The following is a 25,762-nucleotide window of genomic DNA, read 5'->3' on the forward strand; positions in this document are numbered from 1 at the left end:
CTCCATATAACATTGTGTCACATGTAATGCTGCTTCTGCACTAAAAAAAAAAAACAAAAAAAAAAACATCTCGCCGCTGCTCCTCAGCGTCCAGTCTCTCCGCACTGACTGTTCAGGCAGTCCTTCAGTCTCTCTGCTCTCCTTGGTGGTGGCTGCATCTGCACTGGGATGCTGGAGCATGCTGGCTGTCTATTCAGAAAAGCCTCCAGAGCCATCATGGAGGCATTTGTCACCGGGGTCTTAACTCTCTGAGGACCCATCTGGAGAGGTGATCTGGTTGGTGATGCTCCCTCTTGGCACACATCGGCCTAGCACTGAGGGGAGGGCGGATCCTTTCCCAGTAAGAGCCCGCCCTCTGTGCACTAGCCTTCTCATTTACATAAAGATTGAAAGTTGCATTTCTCAGCGATGGATTATCCTTTGTGGATAGGAAAGCTTGTTTGAGCTGGTCTATTGCTACGCGGCAGTGCAGGTTTTGTGTGTGGGGCACATGGTGATCAGCCCCATAGAACTCGTGCCAAGTACAGTATCGTCTATCTGCGCTAAACAGATAAAACTCATACTTAAAAAACAGACATCTGAGTGAGGCCTGACTGCATGAACGTGAGGGGGTAACCGATACTCCAGTGGTGCCTGCCAGTCTTGCTCCACAGTAACTGCATAGACCCATGTGATGACCGTCCGCCGTGACTTTACTCTGTAAATGTACATCGTGAGGCCAGTATTGGGCTATCGCTAAGTGTACGTGACCGATGGGCACCACTGGTACGGAGTAGGTCTGAACAAGTGAATATTGTTTTTAACATTCTCCACTCGCCCTACAGCTCTGGTAAATTGCATGGTAGGTTTCAGAGAATGCCGAGTTTTTGATTTTTTTTTTTTTTTCTTGTGTTTTAATCTCCAGATTATGAGAAAATCTTTGCTCTCCTTGGAGAGGTGCAAGGGCCATCTGAAATACAGAAATCTTTTATAGAGTTTACAATAAAGGAAGCGGCACGGTAAGTACTGTCTTCATGCACTGTTAAGGAAATATGCTTTTGGTTATTATTTTCCCTTCATTTATTTTTTGTTTCCTGATGATTAAAAATAAAACTCTTAAGCCGTGTCTTGAAGATGATCTCCTACCTGTACTGTAATCCGAACACTAATAAATCTATAAAGAATTCTTCTACGTGTGTACCATGACGTGTGTACCATGATGTGTTCCCCCCACCCTCCTTTCTTACAACCCTCAGATCTGTCTCTGGCTGAAGGCAGCTGGCTGCGGCAGGAGCCTCCTCCACTTCTTTGCCTTCAATAGGAGACCTCTAACAGAGCACTTGGCCATTTTAGGAAAAAAAAGTGTGCAATTCTGATGGGCGATTCTGAATTCACTTGAGAAGTGAATTCTGATAGGTGAATCCAGTCTTAAATCATGTATTGAAAAAATAATTTAATATATTCTTAAGAGACGAGCAGCCATCTCTTGAGAAGATGCTGGCGGCATCATCCACATATGCTATACCCTTAATTACTCTCTAATTGAAGCATTACTTTGGAATTACCCATATTTAAAACTACATCTATATTGTGTATTTTTGCTAATCAGGTTTAAAAAGAGAGTGTTAATACAGCACTTGGAAAGATATCTATCTGAATTGGATTCCAACGGTGTCCCAAACATTGTGAATCATGTCAACAGCAGATAGCAGTCTGTCCGGAAGACTAAGGACCAGGGATGAGCCTGCTGTAGCAGAAGAAAGAGAGGACATGGTGACCTCCTTCACCACCTTGCATCTCGGGACACTTTCTGGCCAGAGACAGAGGACAAGCGGCGGAGTGACAAGTTGATGTAGGCACCAGGACTTACAATGAACTGTGAGGCTTTTTCTGTATGGAGGGTGCTGCCCGGTGAGCAGGCTGGAGATGATAACCACTGGTGACCCTCCAACAGGTGATGAATGTACTCATTTGACAGTGATCACACCATTCTCACAATGTAGAAAGCACTTGAGGGAGGAGTGAGAGGCAAAACAATGCTCTGGCGCAGACCATTGCCTTGATCAAAAGTGAGCAACTGGTGGTCGGTTATGGGCAGCCTGAGCGCTGCCATGTAACCGGGGAACCAGCAGTTGCCTGGCTGTGATCTCGGAAATGCTCTCCGCTTGGCGCATTTATGAGTACATGAGGTAGCTTGTCCCATTTTCAGAATAGGCTGCCATTTTCTATTGAGGGACATTTAAAGACAGCCCTGTGACTGTATACATCCTATGAGTCACTAAACAAACTACCTCAGACTCTCTTCTGTTTTGTCTGCAGACGTTAAGAAAGTGCACCTGAGACTCCCCAGGTCCCCGACTTCTTTCATCCTGTGAGCAGGACGGAGACTCGTCAGGTGGCCTTGCACTCGCTGTGCTTTGGAAGCACTAGAAAAGGAGAACTCCTTGTTTTTATTTTTCCCCATTTTTTTCTTCTTTTTTAATGTATAATTTTAATGTTCATACAGAATAAATATTTTGGACCGTATTGTTAGCTCTGTAATATGTGATATTTTAACTGTACATAGAGGTTTTTGCTCGTGTATATAAAATTATATACATAAATATATATAATAAATTTTTTTATTAAATTGTAATTGTGCTTTAATATGAATCGTAACCCTATGTGTGGGATAGGTTAAAAGGATTGTCTCATAAAGAAAATGTGCTGTTTAATTGTTAGGTTTTGGAAAATCTAGCACTTCCACAATTGGATGTGTTTTAAAAAAAAATAATAATAAAAAAAAAAGGTTGCAGTGCAGAGAGAAACTTCTCATGGTGGCCGTGCTGTATACTGTGTAGCCAACTGTGCCCGACCATGTAGAAACGCTGTAGCTGCCGTAGTTTTTCTCCTCTCTGCCTGTTCTGTTCATCTACATAGCGATTGTATGCACTATAGCAGAGGACCTTTACTTCTCTGTAAATCCCATCACTACTGTGCAAGGAGCTCACTGGTCAGATATATACTGGTGTTTTTGTTTTGTGGTTCTTTTCAGTTTATATGTCTTGCCAAGGAGCTCTGTGATTGAGATGAGCTTAGAAGTCTTCTGCTTTAGTGCGCACAATGGCTACTTGGACTAAAGGAACAGATATAGAGGAGTAAACTACAAATCGGTAACATGGGATAGCTCCTGTCAGCAATATCTGAGACTTACTTATCCTTCCTCCCCTTGGGGACTTCTGTGGGATCAATACAAGTAGTATGTGTGACGAGCAGCTACAGCACCTCTACATGGTCGGGCACAGACAGTTACACAGGATACAGCGGGGGCACCATTATAAGTTTCTCTGCACTGCAACTTTGTTTTTTTTTTCACATCTAATCGTGGAAGTATTTAATTTTCTCTCTATTTTTAAACCTCGTTTTTGTTTGTGAGACAACCCTTAAGGCTACATATAAAACAAAATTATTTTTAGTATGGCATTATTGTAACCAGATCGGAGTCGGATTAACCTACATTTGGAATACTGAATAGGCAGAGACAAGGTAAATATAAATGTAATTTAATACGTGTAGTCAAGAAACTTCAGCACACAACATAGAAGAGCATCTCCTGATCTTAAGACTCTAGTTTTATGCCAGGAGCATGAGTAATACCTTGTGACACATTTTCCTCCAAAGTTCAGCTGTTCATAATACATATTTCTTTCTGTTCTACCAATTCTGACATTAAAGGGTTTCTCCACTGCTGAGACAACCCCTTCTACTAAAAGTTCCAGTGGTGTCTGCGCTCAGTCCCAGGGCTGTGATGGGGTGTAATAACACATGGTGCCCTGCGCCCAGTCTGCACCGGGCAATTTATATGCACATGATGCGAACAGAAAAAAACCAAAGGTGTGAACTGGGACATAAACTGGTGTGCATGCAGCATGTACACACACGTTCACACTAAACAGGAAAAAAAAACAAAGACAGAAACATAATAATTAAATACCCTTAAGTAAATAAATAGCATAGTGCATGAACGTACCGTATAATGCTGCACAATACCCCATATAATGCTGCACAAATGCGGATTATGGCCCCATAAGATGCTCCATAGACACATTTGCCCCGTATAATGCTCCACAAATGCTGATTATGACCCCCATAAGATGCTCCATAGACACATTTGCCCCATATAATGCTCCACAAATGCTGCACATGGCCCCATAAGATGCTCCATAGAAATATTTGCTTCATATGCTGTTGCTGCGATTTAAAAAAAAAAAAAAAAAGACATACTCCCCTCTCGTCGCTCAGGCCCCCTGCACTTGCTATATTCACCTGTCCTCCGTTCCACCGCCGAGCGTCGCCGTGTCTTCCCCGTCCTTTGCACTGACGCTCAGGCAGAGGGCGCGCACTATACACGTCATTGCACCCTCTGACCTGAGCGTCACTGCAGAAGACACAGCGGCACCGACGGTGCAATGAGGGGACAGGTGAATATTGCGCACTGCCCCCGCCATACCCAGCGCGGTCTCTGGACCTCCCTGGTTCTTCAGGCGCTGACCGCTTCTTTCTGTATTGAGCCTTCACATGGTACCGCTCATTACAGTAATAAATATGCGACTCCACCCCTATGGGAGTCAATATTCATTACTGTAATGAGTGGTACCATGTGACCGCTCAATACAGGAAGAAGCTGTCAGCGCCTGGAGAACCCTGGCAATGACTCGGCTTATACTCGAATATATACGGTACTTTAACTTTTTTTTTTTTAAGTGCGAAAGCCTCCTGTCTCGTCACCGTGACCGTAGTTTGGATAGTCCTAACTCTAAGGCCGGCGTTACACTGGCGACTTAAACGGACGAGTGCAATGCGATAAAAAATCGTATTGCACTCGGGCCAATGTTACACTATGGGGCAACTCCCAGCAGCCGGTTTTTTTTTTTTGTCTGCTGTTTCTCTCTGTCCGAGACAATTGCAGCAGCTGCGATTGTCACGGACATTTGGCTGACTCTGGGCTCACTCGCCTATGGGTGCGAGTGAGACAGCGCACAACACTCGGATATCATCCGAGTACTGTGCGCTAAATGCGGACCCCAGCAATGGAGGAGATGGAGAATTTAGTGTCTCCGCCTCCTCTGCAGCTGTGCTCCGATCCACTCTCTGCAAGAGGCTCGGAGCACAGACGCATGACACTCGGCTCCCACTCGCAAGAGAGCAGGAGCTGAGGGTCATTAGCTCTCGCATCGGATGCAATACGCTAGTGTGATGCCGGCCTAACATTAAAAATCTTACCATTTGTCAAGTGACGTGCATGTAGATAAGGGCTGAGAGGGACTGAGCCCAACTAGTGGACACACAGCCAAGGAGGACCACATCAATTTAATGCCCAGCTCAAAGGAAAGGCAGGCCACATCTTTATATGCACATGGTGCAAACAGACAGAACACCCCCCCCCTCTCCCCCCTCCCCCCCCCCCCCCCCCCCCCCAAAGGTATGAACTGAGACATAAACTGGTGTGCAGGCAGCATGTAAGCCAGTGTTACCCAACTCTGGTCTTCAAGGGCCACCAACAGGTCATGTTTTCAGGATTTCCTTAATATGGCCCAGATGGTGGAATTATTGCCTGTGTGGGTGATGCAATTATCACCTGGGCCATACTAAGGAAATCCCGAAAACATGACCTGTTGTGGCTCTTGAGGACCGGAGTTGGGGAACACTGGTGTAAGCGCACGCTCACACTAGCCACTAAACAGAAAAAAACAAAGACAAACATAATGACTAAATACCCCGCAGTAAATAAACACGCTGCATGCACACCAGTTTGTCCCAGTTCACACCTTTGGGTTTAGGAGGAAGCCATGCCTATAGAAGAAAAGTAATATACCTGCCCCTGGAATCTGCCCTTCTCTCAACACTGCTTCAGCGGGTGGTCTCCACAAGACTGGAAAAGATGAAATCCCGACCTCTGAGGCTCTTGGCCGGCTGTAGGTTCAGGTGACTCGTGGTCGGGATGGTCCTCTCTTCTGCTTCAGCATGACTAGTGGCGGCGCTGGAGCATAGAGTGGATTCCTGAGATTGAGGGTTTATTTGTGTGCATTTTCATAATTGTGGCTTCTCACTAAAACTTTAAAGCGCAGAAAACCATCATTATTTTTTATTCGGACTCCCATGACAGCACTACGAGAGAGAGGATCCGCCCTTCAGGAACAGGAAACCTACAGATACAAAAGGGCGGCACCTCTCCCCATGCATCAGTTCTACTCTCCCCTTTTCCTAATTCAAAAACCGGATATGTCTTATAGGACCATTATAAACCTTAAGGGTCTCAATAAGTTTTTGGTAAAACATACCTTCAAAATGGAGTCCATCAATTCGACAATAAAAATGCTTTTCAACAATTGTTTTATGGTAGTAGTGGATTTGAAAGATGCCTACTATCATGTACCCATTCACGCTGATTTCCAACAATACCTAAGGGTAGCAGTACTAATGGGGGGTAGGATTCAACATTTTCAGTTCAGGGCACTTCCCTTCGGGATAACTTCTGCTCCTAGAGTGTTCACTAAAATAATCGCTGAAGTCATGGCACATTTAAGAGAATCAAATGTCCTTATAATTCCCTACTTGGATGATTTCCTCATTGTAGGGAACTCAGTAGATCACTGTCTGTCACAATGGGAGGTTACTAAAGCCAAGCTAGAACACCTGGGTTGGATCATAAACTTCGAAAAATCTAAGTTACAGCCCCTAAATATTCAAAAGTTCCTGGGTCTAATGTTGGATTCAGTGACACAACAGTGTCTCCTCCCTATAGAAAAAAAAGATCTAGACCGGTATATAAGGATAGAACAGTTCCATGGGATTTAAATTTAGTTCTGTCCTCTCTAACAAAACCCCCCTTTGAACCTCTGCAAGAGGCCTCGATCAAAATGTTGACGCTTAAGACAGCCTTCCTGATTGCCATAACCTCAGCTCGCAGGATAGGGGATATCCAGGCACTTTCTAGAGCTCCTCCATACACAGAAATCTTATCAGACAGAGTAGTCCTTAGACCAGACCCGGCATATCTGCCGAAGGTAGCGACACGTTTCCATAGATCACAGGAGATAGTTTTGCCATCCTTTATTCCTAATCCCTCTAATCCTAAAGAGCGGGAGCTTCATACGTTAGACGTTAGGAGATCTCTCCTTCAGTATATCTCAGCCACTGATAATTGGAAAAAAGATGGAGCACTGTTTCTTTCCTTCCAAGGTCCAAGGAAAGGATTTAGAGTGTCAAAATATTCACTAGCCAAATGGATTAGGGAAACTATCTCTCTAGCTTATACAGCAGGTGGGGGGCCAGCTCCGCAGAATCTAAAGGCACATTCCACCCGGGCCATGGCGTCATCCTGGGCAGAGAGATCTGGAGTGTCAGTGGAGCAAATATGTAAGGCGGCCACTTGGTCATCTCCTTCCACTTTCTTTAAACACTATCGGTTGGATTTGGGGTCCTCCTCTGATCTCTCCTTTGGGTTAAGGGTGCTACAGACTATAGTCCCTCCCTAAGGTAGCTTACATCTCTGTAAATCTCTCGTAGTGCTGTCATGGGAGTCCGAATAAAGCATTAAGCTACTTACTGGTAGCGGCATTTTTCGGAGGCCCATGACAGCACCCTTAGTTCCCTCCCTATTCACGTGGGGGTAGCACTTCCTATAGTGTATATAATGATAGATTTCACGAGTGGTATCTAGTTCGATACAATGGATTGTTTTGTATATAAACTGTATATAATGTATATTTGTGTACCACTAACCGCGGTAGTCCTCTCAAGCTCTGAAATACAACTGATGCATGGGGAGAGGTGCCGCCCTTTTGTATCTGTAGGTTTCCTGTTCCTGAAGGGCGGATCCTCTCTCTCGTAGTGCTGTCATGGGCCTCCGAAAAATGCCGCTACCAGTAAGTAGCTTAATGCTTTTCTCCTACGCCTCATTGGGGGACACAGGACCATGGGTGTTATGCTGCTGCCACTAGGAGGACACTAAGTTAACACAGAAAGATTAACTCCTCCTCTGCAGTATACACGCCTTCACTGGCCAGGATTCCACCAGTTCTTGCTTGGTGTCTGTAGGAGGCACTTGGGTCTGTTTTCAGACCCAACTTTCTTATTTTAATTTGAATTTTTACATTTTTATTTTTTACTTAACGGAGTGAAGGGGGTGACGGGTTCCTTTTATAGGGTCCGCTCTCCCCCGAACCATCAACAGGCGAGCACGGCGAGTATAACTCCCCGTCCCTCTCCTGCGACGTCTAGGGCACGCCTAACTTTACTGGGGCGACGGTTCCTTTCATGGCCCTATCCCCCCCCCCCTTTCCCTTCAAGACGGCGAGCACACAGAGCCCGGCTCTCATGTTCTTCTCCGGGGCCCGACACCTGAGACAAGGCCCACATCTGATGGCATCACAGCCCCACAACAAAAAGCCCCCCTTGGACAGAGGAAGAGGTTTCAGGGGCCTCTCCATCCCCCATCCAGGGTGCATGGATTGAGCGCGCACCCTCACAGTGACAGGAGGACCTGCGACACTGAGTACATGCCCTCCCCACGCTCCCATCGGCGGCAGAGGTGCGGTCCGGGTCCCAGGGGAGACGCGCCGGCGGCCAGGTGTCAGCTGGGGTCAGCGGCGCTCCGTCGCGCATTGCTGGCAGGGCCCAGAAATTTAGTCCCTGGCTTTTCAGCCGGACTAGGCCGCAGTGTGCAGATCCGCCCACGGACATAACTCCGCCCCCTATATCGGCGCTTCTCGTCTGGGATGAGAGGCGCCCTGCAAATCTCGGTGGCCATATTGCCTCTCATCTCCTGCGGGGATAACAAGACCCCGAAGGTGGCCCATGCTGTCTGACCGCTCCCAAGAGCGCCGTGGCGACATTCCTCCCCGGGGGCACAGGACCGTGGGTATGCTGCATCAAGAAAGCTTAATCCCTTCCCTGCACCATAGCGCATAGCCTGCCCCTGTCTCTAAAGACACTATGTCTCAACTTAAGGAGACCAAAAAGGTTAACAAGAAGCACACAGTGTTTTTCACTTCATGTGCCACTTGCAATACGGCTCTGCCCCGAGCTCACAATACCCCGTTGTATGGATTGTTACCCGGCCTCTGTGCAGCCGCCGACCCTGCAGAGCCTTATCCCCCTGAGTAGGCCACTTCCCTGTCACAATCTATGGCTTCCCTAGCCAAGGCAATTGACTCCCTCCGGGGTCCCTCTTTAAGTCAGATCGCGGAGGACTCTGGTGACAGTACGGATCCGCCCACCAGCAGGGGGCGTACTCTGTCACTAAGGGCTCTGTGTTCCAGAAAACGTACCCATGCCTCGTCTCCCGACCACAGGCGTGTTTGCTTTCCAGCAAGCTCAGTCTCTCGTTCCCCTTCTCCGGAGAACCTAAATGACTCTGAATATGAGTCCGACGATTCTTACATCCAGGATTCCTCTACTTCCCAAGAGACACTCGATTCTCTCATTGAAGAGGTCAACAAGACCCTGAAGGTGGACGAGGAATCCGTATCCACTCCGTATCCGGTTCCTCAGTCAAGAACCCCTCTGACCGCCAAATTGACTACCTGGCTCGCTCCGTCTTCGAGGCCACAGGAGCGTCTCTTTCCATCCTTCGCCGCTTCTTGGGTGGCTAAGGCTATGGTCGCTTGGGCTGAGGTGCTTACCACGACCATCCAAGACAGTGATCTCCCTCCAGAGGTGATCAACCTAGTTAACAAGATAGCCCAGGCTGGGGACTTCGTAGTTAACGCCTCAATAGACGCGGCCAATTGCGCTGCACAGGCAGCCGCAAATGCAATTTCCATCAGAAGAGCCCTGTGGCTCAGAGTTTGGCGAGCAGATTCTGCTTCCAAGCGTTCATTGACATCTCTACCCTATCAAGCAGGTCGCCTATTTGGAGAAAAATGAGACCAAATAATCTCGGACGCAACCGGGGGAAAAGCAAATTTCTCCCCCAACAAAAGCCTACCCGGCTGTTTCGGTATCAACAACAATCTCGATTCCGGCCTTTTCACAACAATCCCAATTGGTCATCTACATCCTTCTCCCCCACATCAGGACGAGGTGCGCGCGGGGACCGAGGCTCCCAGGTCTCATACAGACCTAACCGTAACTGGAAACTCAGACCACGGTCATCTGGGTCTAAGGGATTCAGATCCCTTAGATCCTCCACTCAATGACTCGTGGCAACATCCGGTGGACATCAACAAAGTAGGAGGTCGCCTACTTTCGTTCCGTCAAGCCTGGCTCTCGGTCGTCTCCGACGAGTGGCTCAGGGAACTGGTGTCCTCCGGATACAAAATAGAATTTTCTTCTCCCCCCCGACACGTTTTTTCCAGTTGTGTCATCCCAAACCAAAGACAATGGCTTTTCTCCAGGCCATACGGGCACTACAAAAGGATGGAGTCATCATTCTGGTTCCCCAAGACCAAAGGGTTTTACTCGAGCCTATTCGTGGTCCCAAAAAAGGACGGAGCGCTGCGTGAGATCCTAGATCTAAAACTTCTCAACAAATTTGTCAAAATTCGGCGCTTCAGAATGGAATCTCTCTGCTCTGTCATCACGTCTATGGAAAAAGGAGAGTTCCTAGCATCCATAGACATCAAAGATGCTTACTTCCACATCCCAATTTTCTCTTAACAGTTCCTTCGCTTCGCATTTCGCGAGGAACACTTCCAGTTTGTGGCCTTACCTTTCAGCCTCGCCACCGCTCCCAGAGTTTTCACAAAGGTCATGGTGGCTGCCATGGCCATTCTTCATTCCAGGGGAGTGGTCGTACTTCCGTACCTGGACGACCTACTGATAAAAGGCCCATCATACCCAGCCTGCGAAGAGTCCGTCGATCTCACGGTGGATACTTTTTTCTCGCCTGGGTTGGAAATTAAACTTCGAAAAATCCTCTCCGATCCCGGCTCAACGGATCTCCTTTCTTGAAATGACACTGGACACTTCGCGCGGCCTGGTCATTCTCCCTCCAGACAAGGCCTTGGCCTTGCAGTGGGGAGCACGGAGTCTTTCAAGTCCAGTCTCCCACTCCATTCGTTTCAGCATGTGCATTTTCAGGCAGATGGTAGCAGCCATGGAAGCAGTTACGTTCGTGCAATTTCATTTCCGTCCCCTACAACATGCGCTGCTGTCGGCGTGGAACGGGAACCCATCCTCTCTCAACCGCCGTTTCAGTCTGTCCCCACGGGTCAGACAGACCCTTAGGTGGTGGATGCTGAAGTCCTCCCTGAACCAAGGAAAGTCCTTTCTCCCAGTCCGTTGGCTGGTGGTGACCACCGATGCCAGCCTCCTGGGCTGGGGTGCAGTTTTCAAACACCACACAGCACAAGAGCGGTGGTCCACTTGAGTCGCGTCTCCTCATCAATATCCTGGAAATACAAGCTATCAGACTAGCATTGCTCAGTTTTCACCATCTCCTAGCAGGTCAACCCATCAGAATCCAGTCAGACAACGCCACAGCGGTGGCGTACATCAACCATCAAGGGGGAACCCGCAGCAAGACTGCCATGCTCGAGGTGTCCCACATTCTCCGTTGGGCCAAAATCAACCATTCGCCCATCTCGGCGATCCACATACCAGGTGTGGAGAACTGGGCGGCGGACTTCCTCAGTCGCCAGGGTCGTCGCTTCGGGCGAGTGGTCCTTCCACCCAGAAGTTTTCCAGCAGATCTGTCATCGCTGGGGGACCCCGGACGTGGACCTTATGGCCTCCAGGCTAAACACGGGCAGCACGGTGGCTCAGTGGTTAGCACTGCAGCCTTGCAGCGCTGGGGTCCTGGGTTCTAATCCCACCTTGGACAACATCTGCAAGGAGTTTGTATGTTCTCCCCGTGTTTGTGTGGGTTTCCTCCGGGTACTCCGGTTTCCTCCCACATTCCAAAGACATACTGATAGGGAATTAAGATTGTGAGCCCCATCGGGGACAGTGATGATAATGTGTGCAAAATGTAAAGCGCTGCGGAATATGTTGGCACTATATAAAAATAAAGATTAAAAAATAAAGATTATTAAACAAGGTCCCACAGTTCATTGCCCGATCTCTCGACCCATGTGCCGTCGAAACAGATGCCTTGGTCCTGCCGTGGCGTCAATTCCGTCTCCCGTACATTTTTCCTCTCCCCCTGCTACCGAGGGTCATCAAGAAGATCAGGGCAGAGGGGGTACCAGTGATCCTCCTGGCGCCGGACTGTCTGCGCCGAGCATGGTACGCGGAACTGGTTCAGCTGGTCACCGATGTCCCCTGGCGTCTTCCAGATCGCATGGATCTTCTCACAGAGCCCGATTTACCACCAGAACTCGGGCCCTGTCTTTGACGGCCTGGCCGTTGAATCCTGGATTCTAGGCCAAGCGGGTTTCACTCCCGAGGTGTCCTCCACCATGATCAGGGCTAGGAAACCCGTGTCCATGCGCAGTTACCACCGTACCTGGCGAGTTTTCTTCGCATGGTGCGACGCACATGGACGATCTCTGGCTTTTTCCATTCCTTCCATATTGGAATTTCTCCAATCAGGACTAGTCGGGTCTCGCACTTAGCTCTCTCAAAGGACAGGTGTCAGCATTGTCAGTCCTGTTCCAGCGAAAAATTGCCAATAGATTACCGGTTAAGACGTTTTTTTTCAGGGAGTTTCCCGTGTGGCGCCTCCCTTCAAAATGCCTTTTGGATCCGTGGGATCTTAATTTTGTCCGTGGAGCCCTTCAGGAGGCCCCCTTCGAACCACTTCAGGACGTCTCTCTGACCTTCCTTTCCTGGAAGGTAGTTTTCCTAGTGGCTATTACATCCATCAGGCGTGTTTTCGGAGCTGGCGGCACTTTCCTGCCGACCTCCGTTTTTGATTTTTGACCCGGACAAGGCAGTCTTGAGGACCTCTCCTTTTCTGCCTTCATTCTGTCCGGCACCAGTCCATCGCATTGAGAAAGCTCTGCACACTCTCGATGTGGTGAGGGCCCTTCGACGGTACATCTCACGGATGGCTCCCTTCTGCAAGTCGGATGTCCTATTTGTACTTCCAGAGGGACAAAGGAAGGGCTTTCCCGCTTCCAAAGCTACTCTAGCCAAATGGATCTGATCGTCTATTCAGTAATCCTATTGTGTCAAGGGTGTTCCTTTCCCAGCAGGGATTAAGGCCCATTCTACTCGGTCGGTGGGCGCCTCTTGGGCCATCCGGCACCAAGCGTCGGCACAACAGGTCTGCAAAGCTGCGACATGGTCCAGTTTGCATACTTTTACAAAACATTCATTCTCTATCTTCTGCAGACGCCGCCCTTGGCAGGCGCATTCTGCAATCGGCGGTACCTTAGCTGTAGCCAGTGGTACATGGGGTATTAGCAGCTATGTTGCTCCCCACCCAGGGACTGCTTTAGGACGTCCCATGGTCCTGTGTCCCCCAATGAGGCGTAGGAGAAAAGGAGATTTTTGTGTACTCACCGTAAAATCTTTTTCTCCGAGCCAATCATTGGGGGACACAGCACCCATCCTGTTAGCCTTTTTGATTGTTGTTACCTCTTTGGTTTTGACAAAGTTTTATTGTCTTCGTTTAAAACTCCTTCTGCTTTACTACTGAACTGGTTGAATCCTGGCCAGTGAAGGGGTGTATACTGCAGAGGAGGAGTTAATCTTTCTGTGTTAACTTGGTGTCCTCCTAGTGGCAGCAGCATAACACCCATGGTCCTGTGTCCCCCAATGATTGGCTCTTAGAAAAAGATTTTATGGTGAGAACACAAAAATCTCCTTTTCTTCTGTTGACTTTTTTTTTTTTTTTGTTATCAACGATTAGATTGAGCTAGGACCAGTGCCATTTTTGCCTACTAGTAAGACGGCGTGATAATCTACCCTTTCCTCTTTAGTCTAATAATATACAGCTCTGGAAAGAATTAAAGGACCACTGCAAAATGTTCAGTTTATCTGATTTTTCTCTTTTATAGGTAAATTTTTGAATAAAATGTAAATTGTTTTATTCTAGAAACTTCTGACATGTCTCTGAATTTCCAAGCAATACATTTTGTAATTTTATTCTGATTAAGAAAAATGCTCAAAATAAGCAAAAAAAAAAACCCAGGGCTTTCAGACCTCAAATAATGCAAAGAAAACAAATTCATAATCATTTAGAAACAACAATACTAATGTCTTAACTCTGGAAGAGTTCAGAAATCAATATTTTGTGGAATAACCATGATTTTTAATCACCGCTTTCATGCGTCTTGGCATGCTTTCCACCAGTCTTTCACACTGCTCCTGGCACAAAAATGTAAGCAGTTCTTTGTTTGATGGCTTGTGACTATCCATCATCCTCTTGATTACATTCCAGAGGTTTACAATGGGGTTCAGGTCTGGAGATTGGGCTGCCCATGACAGGGTTTTGATGTGGTGGTCTCTTAATTTTTTCCAGAGGTGTAGATAATAAAGTATACAATCTGGACGGCTGAACAGCCATCTTTATTATAACTGATAGAAGCCGTCTAGTTGTAATCACGAAGTGCTAAGTTTGTCTTACCTGTGAAGAATGTATGTGGTGCAGTCCATGCAGTTTCATCCTAAAGGAGCTTCTGGCAACCTCCTTGAGAAAACTAATTTAATGGGTTGTCCTATAAACAAAGTACATTTTAACACCTTTCTGCCATCGGATGTACTATTCCGTCCATGTGGGGTGGGCCCTAATTCCCAAGGACGGAATAGTACGTCCAGCGCGATCGGCCGCGCTCACGGGGGTAGCACGGCCGATCGCGGCCGGGTGTCAGCTGCCTATCGCAGCTGATGTCCGGCGCTATGTGCCAGGAGCGGTCACGGACCGCCGCCGGCACATTAACCCCTTCCCGACCTGTGACACAGCGTATGCATCATGAAAGTCGGTGCCAATCCGACCTGTGACGCATATGCTGTGTCAAAGAATGATCGCGTCCCTGCAGGTCCGGTGAAAGGGTTAACTCCCATTTCACCCGATCTGCAGGGACAGGGGGAGTGGTAGTTTAGCCCAGGGGGGGGGTGGCTTCACCCCCCCCCCCCCCCCCCCCGTGGCTACGATCGCTCTGATTGGCAGTTTCACTTTCAACAGCCAATCAGAGCGATTTGTAATATTTCACCTATTAAAACTGGTGAAATATTACAATCCAGCCATGGCCGATGCTAAGAACAGGTACCACTGATACATAACTTAGAAAAAATGCCGGGATAATATCCCATATTAATTTGGACACTACAATAGTCACCAGGACACTCCAGAACTACCAATCCTACAACAACCGAGGAGTAAAAAGTCCCATACACATGTATAAAACAACATATAGTAATTTTTTATTGAACATGTAAAATACATACAAAGTCCAGAAAATGGTGCGTACACAGAGAACACTACCACTGTGGTAACACAAGGGGCATAACAAGCGGATAACCAAAGGTAAAAAGTAACGTGGCATATACCAATAAAGTGCTAAGTGCCGTATAAGGTGCCAAGGTATATGCAACCATAACCCTATCTGTGTACAAATCTCCACATGTTTCCTATCCCATATAGGGTTAAACAATAACAGATAGGGGAGGTACACCGCAAGTCTTACCCGTATTCATGTGCCAGTGTGTGTCGCCAGCAGCCCCAACGCGCGCTTCGCGTTGGGCTTCCTCGGGGGGCTGTGCTGCAATATCATCGGCTATGGCTGGAAACACTGGTCTGCCCCCCTCCCACCCCACTGATCGCCCCCCCCAAGCCACCGATCTGTCCGGTACACAGCTCCGCTCCCCTCCGTCCTCCTGTCCGCTCCCCTCCGTCCTCCTGTCCGCTCCCCCCGTGCTCTTGTCCGCTCACCCCCGTGCTCCAATCCCACCCCGTGCTCCAACCACCCCCCCTGCACTCCGATCCACCCCCCCTGCACTCCGATCCACCCCCCCTGCACTCCGATCCATCCCCCCGTGCTGCGATTTACCCCCCCATGCTCCGATCCCCCCCCCCGTGCTCCCCCCCGCCCCATCATACTTACCGAGCCTCCCGTGGTCCGTCCGTCTTCTTTCCAGGGCGCCGCCATCTTCCAAAATGGCGGGCGCATGCGCAGTGCGCCTGCCGAATCTGACGCCCGGCAGATTCGTTTCAAGTGCATTTTGATCACTGCAATAAAACCTATCACAGTGATCAAAATAAAAACATTACTGAATGGCCCCCCCCTTTGTCACCCCCATAGGTAGGGACAATAATAAAATAAAGAAATTTTTTTTTTCTTCCACTAAGGTTGGGGTTAAGAACAAGGGTTAGGCCGGCGTCACACACAGCGTAAAACAATACGGTCCGTATATTACGGCCGTAATACGCTGAAAAGTCCCGAAAAAAGTGGTCCGTAGCTCCTCCGTAGGCAGGGTGTGTCAGCGTTTTTTGCGCATGCATCCTCCGTATGTAATCCGTATGGCATCCGTACTGCGTGGTTTTCTCGCAGGCTAGCAAAACCAACATACCGCTATAGAAGTGATCCATGTGTCCCGAAAAGAAAATATATATATACTGTATATATATATATATATATATATATATATATATATATATATATATATATATATATATAATATATATATATATATGTATATATATATATATAATGTCAGTAGACACATATATTAGAGAGAAAAGCCGGTAATTCAGTGCGGTGTACAGTAAAATCACACTGACAGCTTACAGTAGAATAGGTAGAATAAATGTGTACACATAGAATAGGTATATATATATATATATATATATATATATGTCAGTGAGACACATATATGTATATATATTAATATTTATTCCAGCGCTAGACAGCTTGAAAGCCGGTAATTCAATTACCGGCTTTTTCCTTCTCCTTCCTAAAACCCGACATGATTTGAGACATGGTTTACATACAGTAAACCATGTCTTCTCTCCATTTTTTTTGCAGATTCCACACTACTAATGTCAGTAGTGTGTATCTGCAAAATTTGGCCGTTCTAGCTCTTAAAATAAAGGGTTAAATGGCGGAAAAAATTGGCGTGGGCTCCCGCGCAATTTTCTCCGCCAGAGTAGTAAAGCCAGTGACTGAGGGCAGATATTAATAGCCTGGAGAGGGTCCACGGTTATTGGCCCCCCCCGCTGGCTAAAAATATCTGCCCCCAGCCACCCCAGAAAAGGCACATCTGGAAGATGCGCCTATTCTGGCACTTGGCCACTCTCTACCCATTCCCGTGTAGCGGTGGGATATGGGGTAATGAAGGGTTAATGCCACCTTGCTATTGTAAGGTGACATTAAGCCTAATTAATAATGGAGAGGCGTCAATTATAACACCTATCCATTATTAATCCCATACTAGTAAAGGGTTAAATAAAACACAAACACATTTTTTAAAATTATTTTAATGAAATAAAAACAATGGTTGTTGCAGTATTTTATTCAACGCCCAATCCAGTCACTGAAGACCCTCGTTCTGTGAGTAAAAAAACATAATAAACCAACAATATACTTACCCTCCGCAGATCTGTAACGTCCAACGATGTAAATCCTTCTGAAGGGGTTAAAACATTTTGCAGCAAGGAGCTGTGCTAATGCAGGCTGCTCCTCGCTGCAAAACCCCAGGGAATGAGGCTAAAAATAGATCAATGATCTATATTTAGCTTCATTTGCGGTGAGGCGCCCTCTGCTGGCTGTTCATAGATCGTGGGGAATTACCTAGAATTTTGCAGATACACACTACTGACATTAGTAGTGTGGAATCTGCAAAAAAAATGGAGAGAAGACATGGTTTACTGTATGTAAACCATGTCTCAAATCATGTCGGGTTTTAGGAAGGAGAAGGAAAAAGCCGGTAATTGAATTACCGGCTTTCAAGCTGTCTAGCGCTGGAATAAATATTAATATATATACATATGTGTCTCACTGACATATATATATATACCTATTCTATGTGTACACATTTATTCTACCTATTCTACTGTAAGCTGTCAGTGTGATTTTACTGTACACCGCACTGAATTACCGGCTTTTCTCTCTAACAGCGCTGCGTATTTCTCGCAAGTCACACTGCTTGTCCGTGTGTAATCCGTATTTTTCACGCTTCCATAGACTTTCATTGGCGTATTTCTTGCGCAGTACGGTGACAAACGCAGCATGCTGCGATTTTGTACGGCCGTAGAAAGCCGTATAATACTGATTAGTAAAATACGGCAAATAGGAGCAGGGGCATAGAGAATAATTGTGCCGTATTTTTTGCGAGTTTTACGGACGTAGATTCTGCGCTCTTACGTCCGTAAAACTCGCATGTGTGACGGCGGCCTTAGGGTTAGGGTTTCGGTATGTGCACACGTATTCTGGTCCTCTGTGGATTTTTCCGTTGCGGATTTGATACATCCACAGTGCTAAACCGCTGCGGATTTATGGCGGATTTACCGCGGTTTTTCTGCGCATTTCACTGCAGTTTTACAACTGCGATATTCTATTGGAGCAGTTGTAAAACCGCTGCGGAATCCGCAGAAAGAAGCGACATGCTGCGGAATGTAAACCGCTGCGTTTCCGTGCAGTTTTTCTGCAGCATGTGTACAGCGATTTTTGTTTCCCATAGGTTTACATTGAACTGTAAACTCATGGGAAACTGCTGCGGATCCGCAGCGTTTTCCGCAGTGTGTGCACATACCTTTAGAATTAGGCTATGTGCACACGGTGCGGATTTGGCTGCGGATCCGTAGCGGATTGGCCGCTGCGGATTCGCAGCAGTGTTCAATCACGTTTACAGTACCATGTAAACCTATGGAAAACCAAATCCGCTGTGCCCATGGTGCGGAAAATACCGCGCGAGAACGCTGCGTTGTATTTTCCGCAGCATGTCAATTTTTTGTGCGGATTCCGCAGCGTTTTACACCTGTTCCTCAATAGGAATCCGCAGGTGAAATCCGCACAAAAAACACTGGAAATCCGCAGGTAAAACGCAGTGCCTTTTACCAGCGGATTTTTCAAAAATGATGCTGAAAAATCTCACACGAATCCGCAACGTGGGCACTTAGGGTTAGGGTTGGAATTAGGGTTGTGGTTAGGGTTGTGATTAGGGTTATAGCTACAGTTGGGATTAGGGTTAGGGGTGTGGGGGGGTTAGTGTTGGAGGTAGAATTGAGGGGTTTCAACTGTTTAGGCACATCAGGGGTCTCCAAACGCAACATGGCGCCACCATTGATTCCAGCTAATCTTGTATTCAAAAAGTCAAATGCTGCTCCCTCACTTCCGAGCCCCGACGTGTGCCCAAACAGTGGTTTACCCCCACATATGGGGTAGCAGCATACTCAGGACAAACTGCGCAACAATTACTGGGGTCCAATTTCTCCTGTTACCCTTGTGAAAATAAAAAAATGCTTGCTAAAACATCATTTTCACGGCTCTGCGTTGTAAACGTCTGTGAAGCACTTGGGGGTTCAAAGTGCTCACCACATATCTAGATAAGTTCCTTGGGGGGTCTAGTTTCTAAAATGGGGTCACTTGTGGGGGGTTTCTACTGTTTAGGCACACCAGGGGTTCTGCAAACGCAACGTGACGCCCGCAGACCATTCCATCAAAGTCTGCATTTCAAAAGTCACTACTTCCCTTCTGAGCCCCGGCATGTGCCCAAACAGTAGTTTACCCCCACATATGGGGTATCAGCGTACTCAGGAGAAACTGGACAACAAATATTGGGGTCAAATTTCTCCTGTTACCCTTGGGAAAATTAAAAAATTCTGGGCTAAATAATTATTTTTGAGGAAAGAAAAAGTATTATTTTCACGGCTCTGCGTTATAAACTTCTGTGAAGCACTTGGGGGTTCAAAGTCCTCACCACACATCTAGATTAGTTCCTTTGGGGGTCTAGTTTCCAAAATGGGGTCATTTGTCGGGGATCTGCAATGTTTAGGCACACAGGGGCTGTCCAAACGTGACATGGTGTCCGCTAATGATTGGAGCTAATTTTCCATTTAAAAAGCCAAATGGCGTGCCTTCCCTTCCGAGCCCTGCCGTGCGCCCAAACAGTGGTTTACCCCCACACATGGGGTATCAGCGTACTCAGGACAAACTGGACAACAACATTTGGGGTCCAATTTCTCCTATTACCCTTGGCAAAATAGGAAATTCCAGGCTAAAAAATCATTTTTGAGGAAAGAAAAATTATTTTTTATTTTCATGGCTCTGCGTTATAAACTTCTGTGATGCACCTGGGGGTTTAAAGTGCTCACTAGGCATCTCGATAAGTTCCTTGGGGGTCTAGTTTCCAAAATGGGGTCACTTGTGGGGGAGCTCCAATTTTTAGGCACACAGGGGCTCTCCAAACGTGACATGGTGTCCGCTAAAGAGTGGAGCCAATTTTGCATTCAAAAAGTCAAATGGCGCTCCTTCCCTTCCAAGCCTTGCCGTGCGCCCAAACAGTGGTTTACCCCTACATATGGGGTATCGGCATACTCAGGACAAATTGGACAACAACTTTCATGGTTCAGTTTCTCCTTTTACCATTGTGAAATCAAAAAAATTGTTGCTAAAATATAATTTTTGTGACTAAAAAGTTAAATGTTCATTTTTTCCTTCCATGTTGCTTCTGCTGCTGTGAAGCACCTGAAGGGTTAATAAACTTCTTGAAAGTGGTTTTGTGCACCTTGAGGTGTGCAGTTTTTAGAATGGTGTCACTTTTGGGTATTTTCAGCCATATAGACCCCGTAAACTGACTTCAAATGTGAGGTGGTCCCTAAAAAGAATGGTTTTGTAAATTTCGTTGTAAAAATGAGACATCGCTGGTCAAATTTTAACCCTTATAACTTCCTAGCGAAAAAAAATTTTGTTTCCAAAATTGTGCTGATGTAAAGTATACATGTGGGAAATGTTATTTATTAACTATTTTGTGTCACATAACTCTCTGGTTTAACAGAATAAAAATTCAAAATGTGAAAATTGCGAAATTTTCGCCAAATTTCAGTTTTTATCACAAATAAACGCATAATTTATTGACCTAAATTTAGCACTAACATGAAGCCCAATATGTCACGAAAAAACAATCTCAGAACCGCTAGGATCCGTTGAAGCGTTCCTGAGTTATTACCTCATAAAGGGACACTGGTCAGAATTGCAAAAAACGGCCAGGTCATTAAGGTCAAAATTGGCTGGGTCATGAAGGGGTTAACCCCCGGCACACTGCGATCAAACATGATCGCGGTGTGCCGGCGGTATAGGGAAGCATCGCGCAGGGAGGAGGCTCCCTGCGGGCTTCCCTGAGACCCTCGGAGCAACGCAATGTGATCACGTTGCTGCAAAGGTCTCCTTACCTCCCTCCCTGCTCCAGGCCCGGATCCAAGATGGCCGCGGCATCCGGGTCCTGCAGGGAGGTAGGTGGCTTACCAAGTGCCTGCTTAGAGCAGGCGCTTGGTAAGCCTGCAGCACTGTAAGTCAGATCACTGATCTGACAGAGTGCTGTGCAAACTGTCAGATCAGTGATCTGTGATGTGCCCCACCTACCCCCCCCCCCCCCCGCGGCACAGTCAAAAAGTAAAAAAAAAAAAAATCCCACATGTGTAAAAAAATAAAAAAAAATTATTCCTACATAAAGAAAAAAATAAAACTATTCCCATAAATACATTTCTTTAAATAAAAAAACAATAAAAGTACACATATTTAGTATCGCCGCGTTCGTAACGGCCCGACCTATAAAACTGTCCCACTAGTTAACCCCTTCAGTGCACTCAGGACAAATTGGACAACAACTTTTGGGGTCCAATTTCTCCTGTTACCCTCGGGAAAATACAAAACTGGGGGCTAAAAAATATTTTTTGTGGGAAAAAAATTGTTTTATTTTTACGGCTCTGCATTATAAACTTCTGTGAAGCCCTTGGTGGGTCAAAGTGCTCACCACACATCTAGATAAGTTCCTTAGGGGGTCTACTTTCCAAAATGGTGTCTCTTGTGGGGGGTTTCAATGTTTAGGCACATCAGTGGCTCTCCAAATGCAACATGGCGTCCCATCTCAATTCCTGTCAATTTTGCATTGAAAAGTCAAACGGCGCTCCTTCCCTTCCGAGCTCTCCCATGTGCCCAAACAGGGGTTTACCCCCACATATGGGGTATCAACGTACTCAGGACAAATTGTACAACAACTTTTGTGGTCCAATTTCCTCTTACCATTGGGAAAATAAAAAATTGGGGGCGAAAAGATAATTTTTGTGAAAAAATGATTTTTTATTTTTACGCTTCTGCATTATAAACTTCTGTAAAGCACTTGGTGGGTTAAAGTGCTCACCACACCTCTAGATAAGTTCCTTAGGGGGTCTACTTTCCAAAATGGTGTCACTTGTGGGGGGTTTCAATGTTTAGCCACATCAGTGGCTCTCCAAACGCAACATGGCGTCGCATCTCAATTCCAGTCAATTTTGCATTGAAAAGTCAAATGGCGCTCCTTCGCTTCCGAGCTCTGCCATGCGCCCAAACAGTGGTTTACCTCCACATATGGGGTATCGGCGTACTCAGGACAAATTGTACAACAACTTCTGGGGTCCATTTTCTCCTGTTACCCTTGGTAAAATAAAACAAATTGGAGCTGAAGTAAATTTTTTGTGAAAAAAAGTTAAATGTTCATTTTTATTTAAACATTCCAAAAATTTCTGTGAAACACCTGAAGGGTTAATAAACTTCTTGAATGTGGTTTTGAGCACCTTGAGGGGTGCAGTTTTTAGAATGGTGTCACACTTGGGTATTTTCTATCATATAGACCCCTCAAAATGACTTCAAATGAGATGTGGTCCCTAAAATAAAATGGTGTTGGAAAAATGAGAAATTGCTGGTCAACTTTTAACCCTTATAACTCCCTTAAAAAAAAAAAAAAAAAAAAAAATTTTTTGGCTCCAAAATTGTGCTGATGTAAAGTAGACATGTGGGAAATGTTACTTATTAAGTATTTTGTGTGACATATCTCTGTGATTTAATTGCATAAAAATTCAAAGTTTGAAAATTGCAAAATTTTCGCCAAATTTCCGTTTTTTTCACAAATAAACGCAGATATCAAAGAAATTTTACCACTGTCATGAAGTACAATATGTCACGAGAAAACAATGTCCGAATCACCGGGATCCGTTGAAGCGCTCCAGAGTTATAACCTCATAAAGGGACAGTGGTCAGAATTGTAAAAATTGGCCCGGTCCATAACGTGCAAACCACCCTTGGGGGTAAAGGGGTTAATAGATCTTAGCATAAAATAAACATAATCACAAATGGGGTGTACTGGGATAATATGTAAGTGCAGTAAAAAGCATATGGCCTAATATAAATAAAAAACCTTGTATCAATAAATCATATAAGTATGATGCCAACAAAAGTGACACCGAAAGGATACCTCCACAGTGAATTCCTCTACACATGGTTAATTACCAACTGTAGCACCAGTATGGTGACTCCAACATGGTATGATAACCCCAACTGTTATCCCCACACAGTATAATGGGCCCCACACATTCCTCCACGCAGTATATTGGGCCCCACATAGTCCTCAAGCGCCGTATATTAAGCCTCACATAGTCTTCCATGCAGTATATTAGGCCCCAAATAGTCTTCTGCGCAGTATATTGGGCCCCATGTAGTCCTCCGTGCAGTATACTGGGACCCACATAGTCCTCTGTGCAGTATATTGGGCTCCACATAGTCCTCTGTGCAGTATATTGGGCTCCACATAGTCCTGAAGCACAGTATATTGGGACCCACATAGTTCTCAAGCAGTATATTGGGACCCACAGGGTACTCCACGCAGTATAATGGGCCCCACATAGTCCTCCACACAGTATAATGGGCCACATGTTAAAAAAAAGAAAAAAAATACAACTCTCCTCGTTCCCCAGCTGTTTCGGTCTTGGGGCGTGTTGTAGTGACATCCGTTGTAGATGGAGAATGATTGGGGAAGGAGCATCACCTAACTGCTCCCTCCGCCTCTATCATTAATTTCAACTGTATTGGCAGCCATGATGCTGATACAGTGGGAGGTGGGTGATACCGGTGTTGCTGGCCAAATATAATGGCACTCTGTGGCCAGAGTTTGACGTGTGCTTTTGAGCACTGGGGTCCAGGATTCAAATCCCACAAAGGACAACATCTGCGAGGAGTTTGTATGTTCCCCCCATGTTTTTGTGGCTTTCCTCTCACCTTCCAAAGACATACTGATAGGGAATGTGGATTGTCAGCCTCAATGGGGACAGAGATGACAATATATGTAAAGCGCTGCGGAATATGATGGTGCCATATAAGTAAATCATAATAGCTGAAGAGAAGTCATCCATGCAATTTCAGCTAGAAAACAAAACTAAAGTAGCTCTTCAGGGACCTTCAATGCCCCTTTCCTGTTTACAGCTGCTTTGCTATACTTGCTTGGTATTCTGTCTGCCATTCCCCTGGAAGATATTTTAGATTTCTTTTCTGCATGTTTCAGACCTTGGTAGTAGTTGTATAATATATTGTCCATACTGTCTTCTGGGAGAAGCCTTCCTTAGCATGAGGGGTGTGAAGAGATGTCGGCATGGTCCGGACTGTGCTCTCGTGCACATTGGGATCTGTGTCCTAACTTGTCATTTACAGGGATAGGACGTGACCTGGGGGTGTCTGGTGACCATGGGAAATAAGTGATATCCTGTTAGGCCAAAATTCCGAGGAAATGTCATTTCAGATGAAATGCAGGGAAAATGTCACTGGGATTTTTTCTTTGGTGGGTGGCGTGATGACCGCGATGGAGTTCTCTCTTTCCATTAATAGCACTGTTTCCAGCGATCAAAACCATGAAGTAATCTCACATTGAGTCACCGTGTGAGCACCGGATAATATTTATCACTAAATAGGTAATGGGATTATCTAATATATACTGTACATAAATCTATATTTTTTTTGTGGGGTGGGATGAGCTTCTTGTAAAGTATGACTGACTAGTTACTAATATAAATAGCTGTTCTTCTGGAAACACGGGGTAGAGACGCCATCAATCTTGTCTGCATTAACTGTTTAGTCATCAAACTTTGTTTATTACTTGGGAAAGTTTGTAATAACTGTTTTCAAAGACCATACTTGATTACGAGAGAGGTGATATAAGCTGAAATGAACCTGCAGCAATGTGTAGGTATCTTTTATTTTGTCCCCTGTGCCTTCTCATTTCTGCTCCAGAAACTGCAAAAAAAATATTCTTACCTCCTGTCTGTCAACTCCACACCGCCCACGCCTTTCTTTTTCCTTATGTGACAAGTCCGATCAATCTGGGGGAAAAAATAGATTCCTGATCATATGATTTTATTACAGTTACCAGCTGGACGTCTGCTATAACTTACACCATTTTTTGGTATAGATTAGAATACTTTTGATGAGTTGTGGTCACACTGTTACTAAGCCCCACCAATAAAATAAATCGTAATTTTTCATTATTTTTTTTCACAATCGCCCAGCTCTACAATGAATGTGAATGCCTTATTGTTAAGTAGAATATATTTATAAACTCAAGTGCACAAAATAGTCAATTCATGAATCCACCAGCAATGAAAAGGCGACTGCTCTGCGATGGGACCCTAATCATTACTGTCTCTGCCAGGCCATAAGTCACACATGTAAAGGGCAGATAGGATCCAATGATAATTAAAAACATGTGGAGGAAGGAGTGATCCAGAGTCCAATCGTGATCATCATTAAAAATCCTTTTATTAAAAATTCTTAAAATGCATACACATTAAAACCATGGTTTTATATGAGGTCCATCCCCCCCCCCCCCCAAACACATGTATGTTTTTAATGAATATCATGATTTTAGGCCGCATCGCTCCATACTATTTGGCCAC

The 25,762-nt window shown here is 45.8% G+C and overlaps 1 protein-coding gene across 3 annotated transcripts in view; it reads left to right on the forward strand.

The window, feature by feature from the left end:
- Positions 1–2,505, forward strand: part of LOC138661950 (integrator complex subunit 6-like) — a 59,352-nt gene extending 56,847 nt beyond the window's left edge. The window contains exons 17-19 of one of the 3 annotated variants that reach the window (XR_011317987.1): positions 905–998; positions 1,589–1,933; positions 2,299–2,505. Coding sequence is in view for 2 of the 3 variants with exons in the window: in XM_069746979.1 (XP_069603080.1) it covers positions 905–998; positions 1,236–1,251 (110 nt within the window). In the remaining variant the exon portion in view is untranslated. Of the gene's footprint in view, positions 1–904; positions 999–1,235; positions 1,390–1,588; positions 1,934–2,298 lie in introns of those variants that run through there. The other 2 variants (XM_069746980.1, XM_069746979.1) reach the window with 2 other exon arrangements.
- Positions 2,506–25,762: the final 23,257 nt, after the last annotated feature.

This window comes from Ranitomeya imitator, chromosome 2 (genome assembly GCF_032444005.1).
Source record: "Ranitomeya imitator isolate aRanImi1 chromosome 2, aRanImi1.pri, whole genome shotgun sequence".
Classification (NCBI taxonomy): domain Eukaryota; kingdom Metazoa; phylum Chordata; class Amphibia; order Anura; family Dendrobatidae; genus Ranitomeya; species Ranitomeya imitator.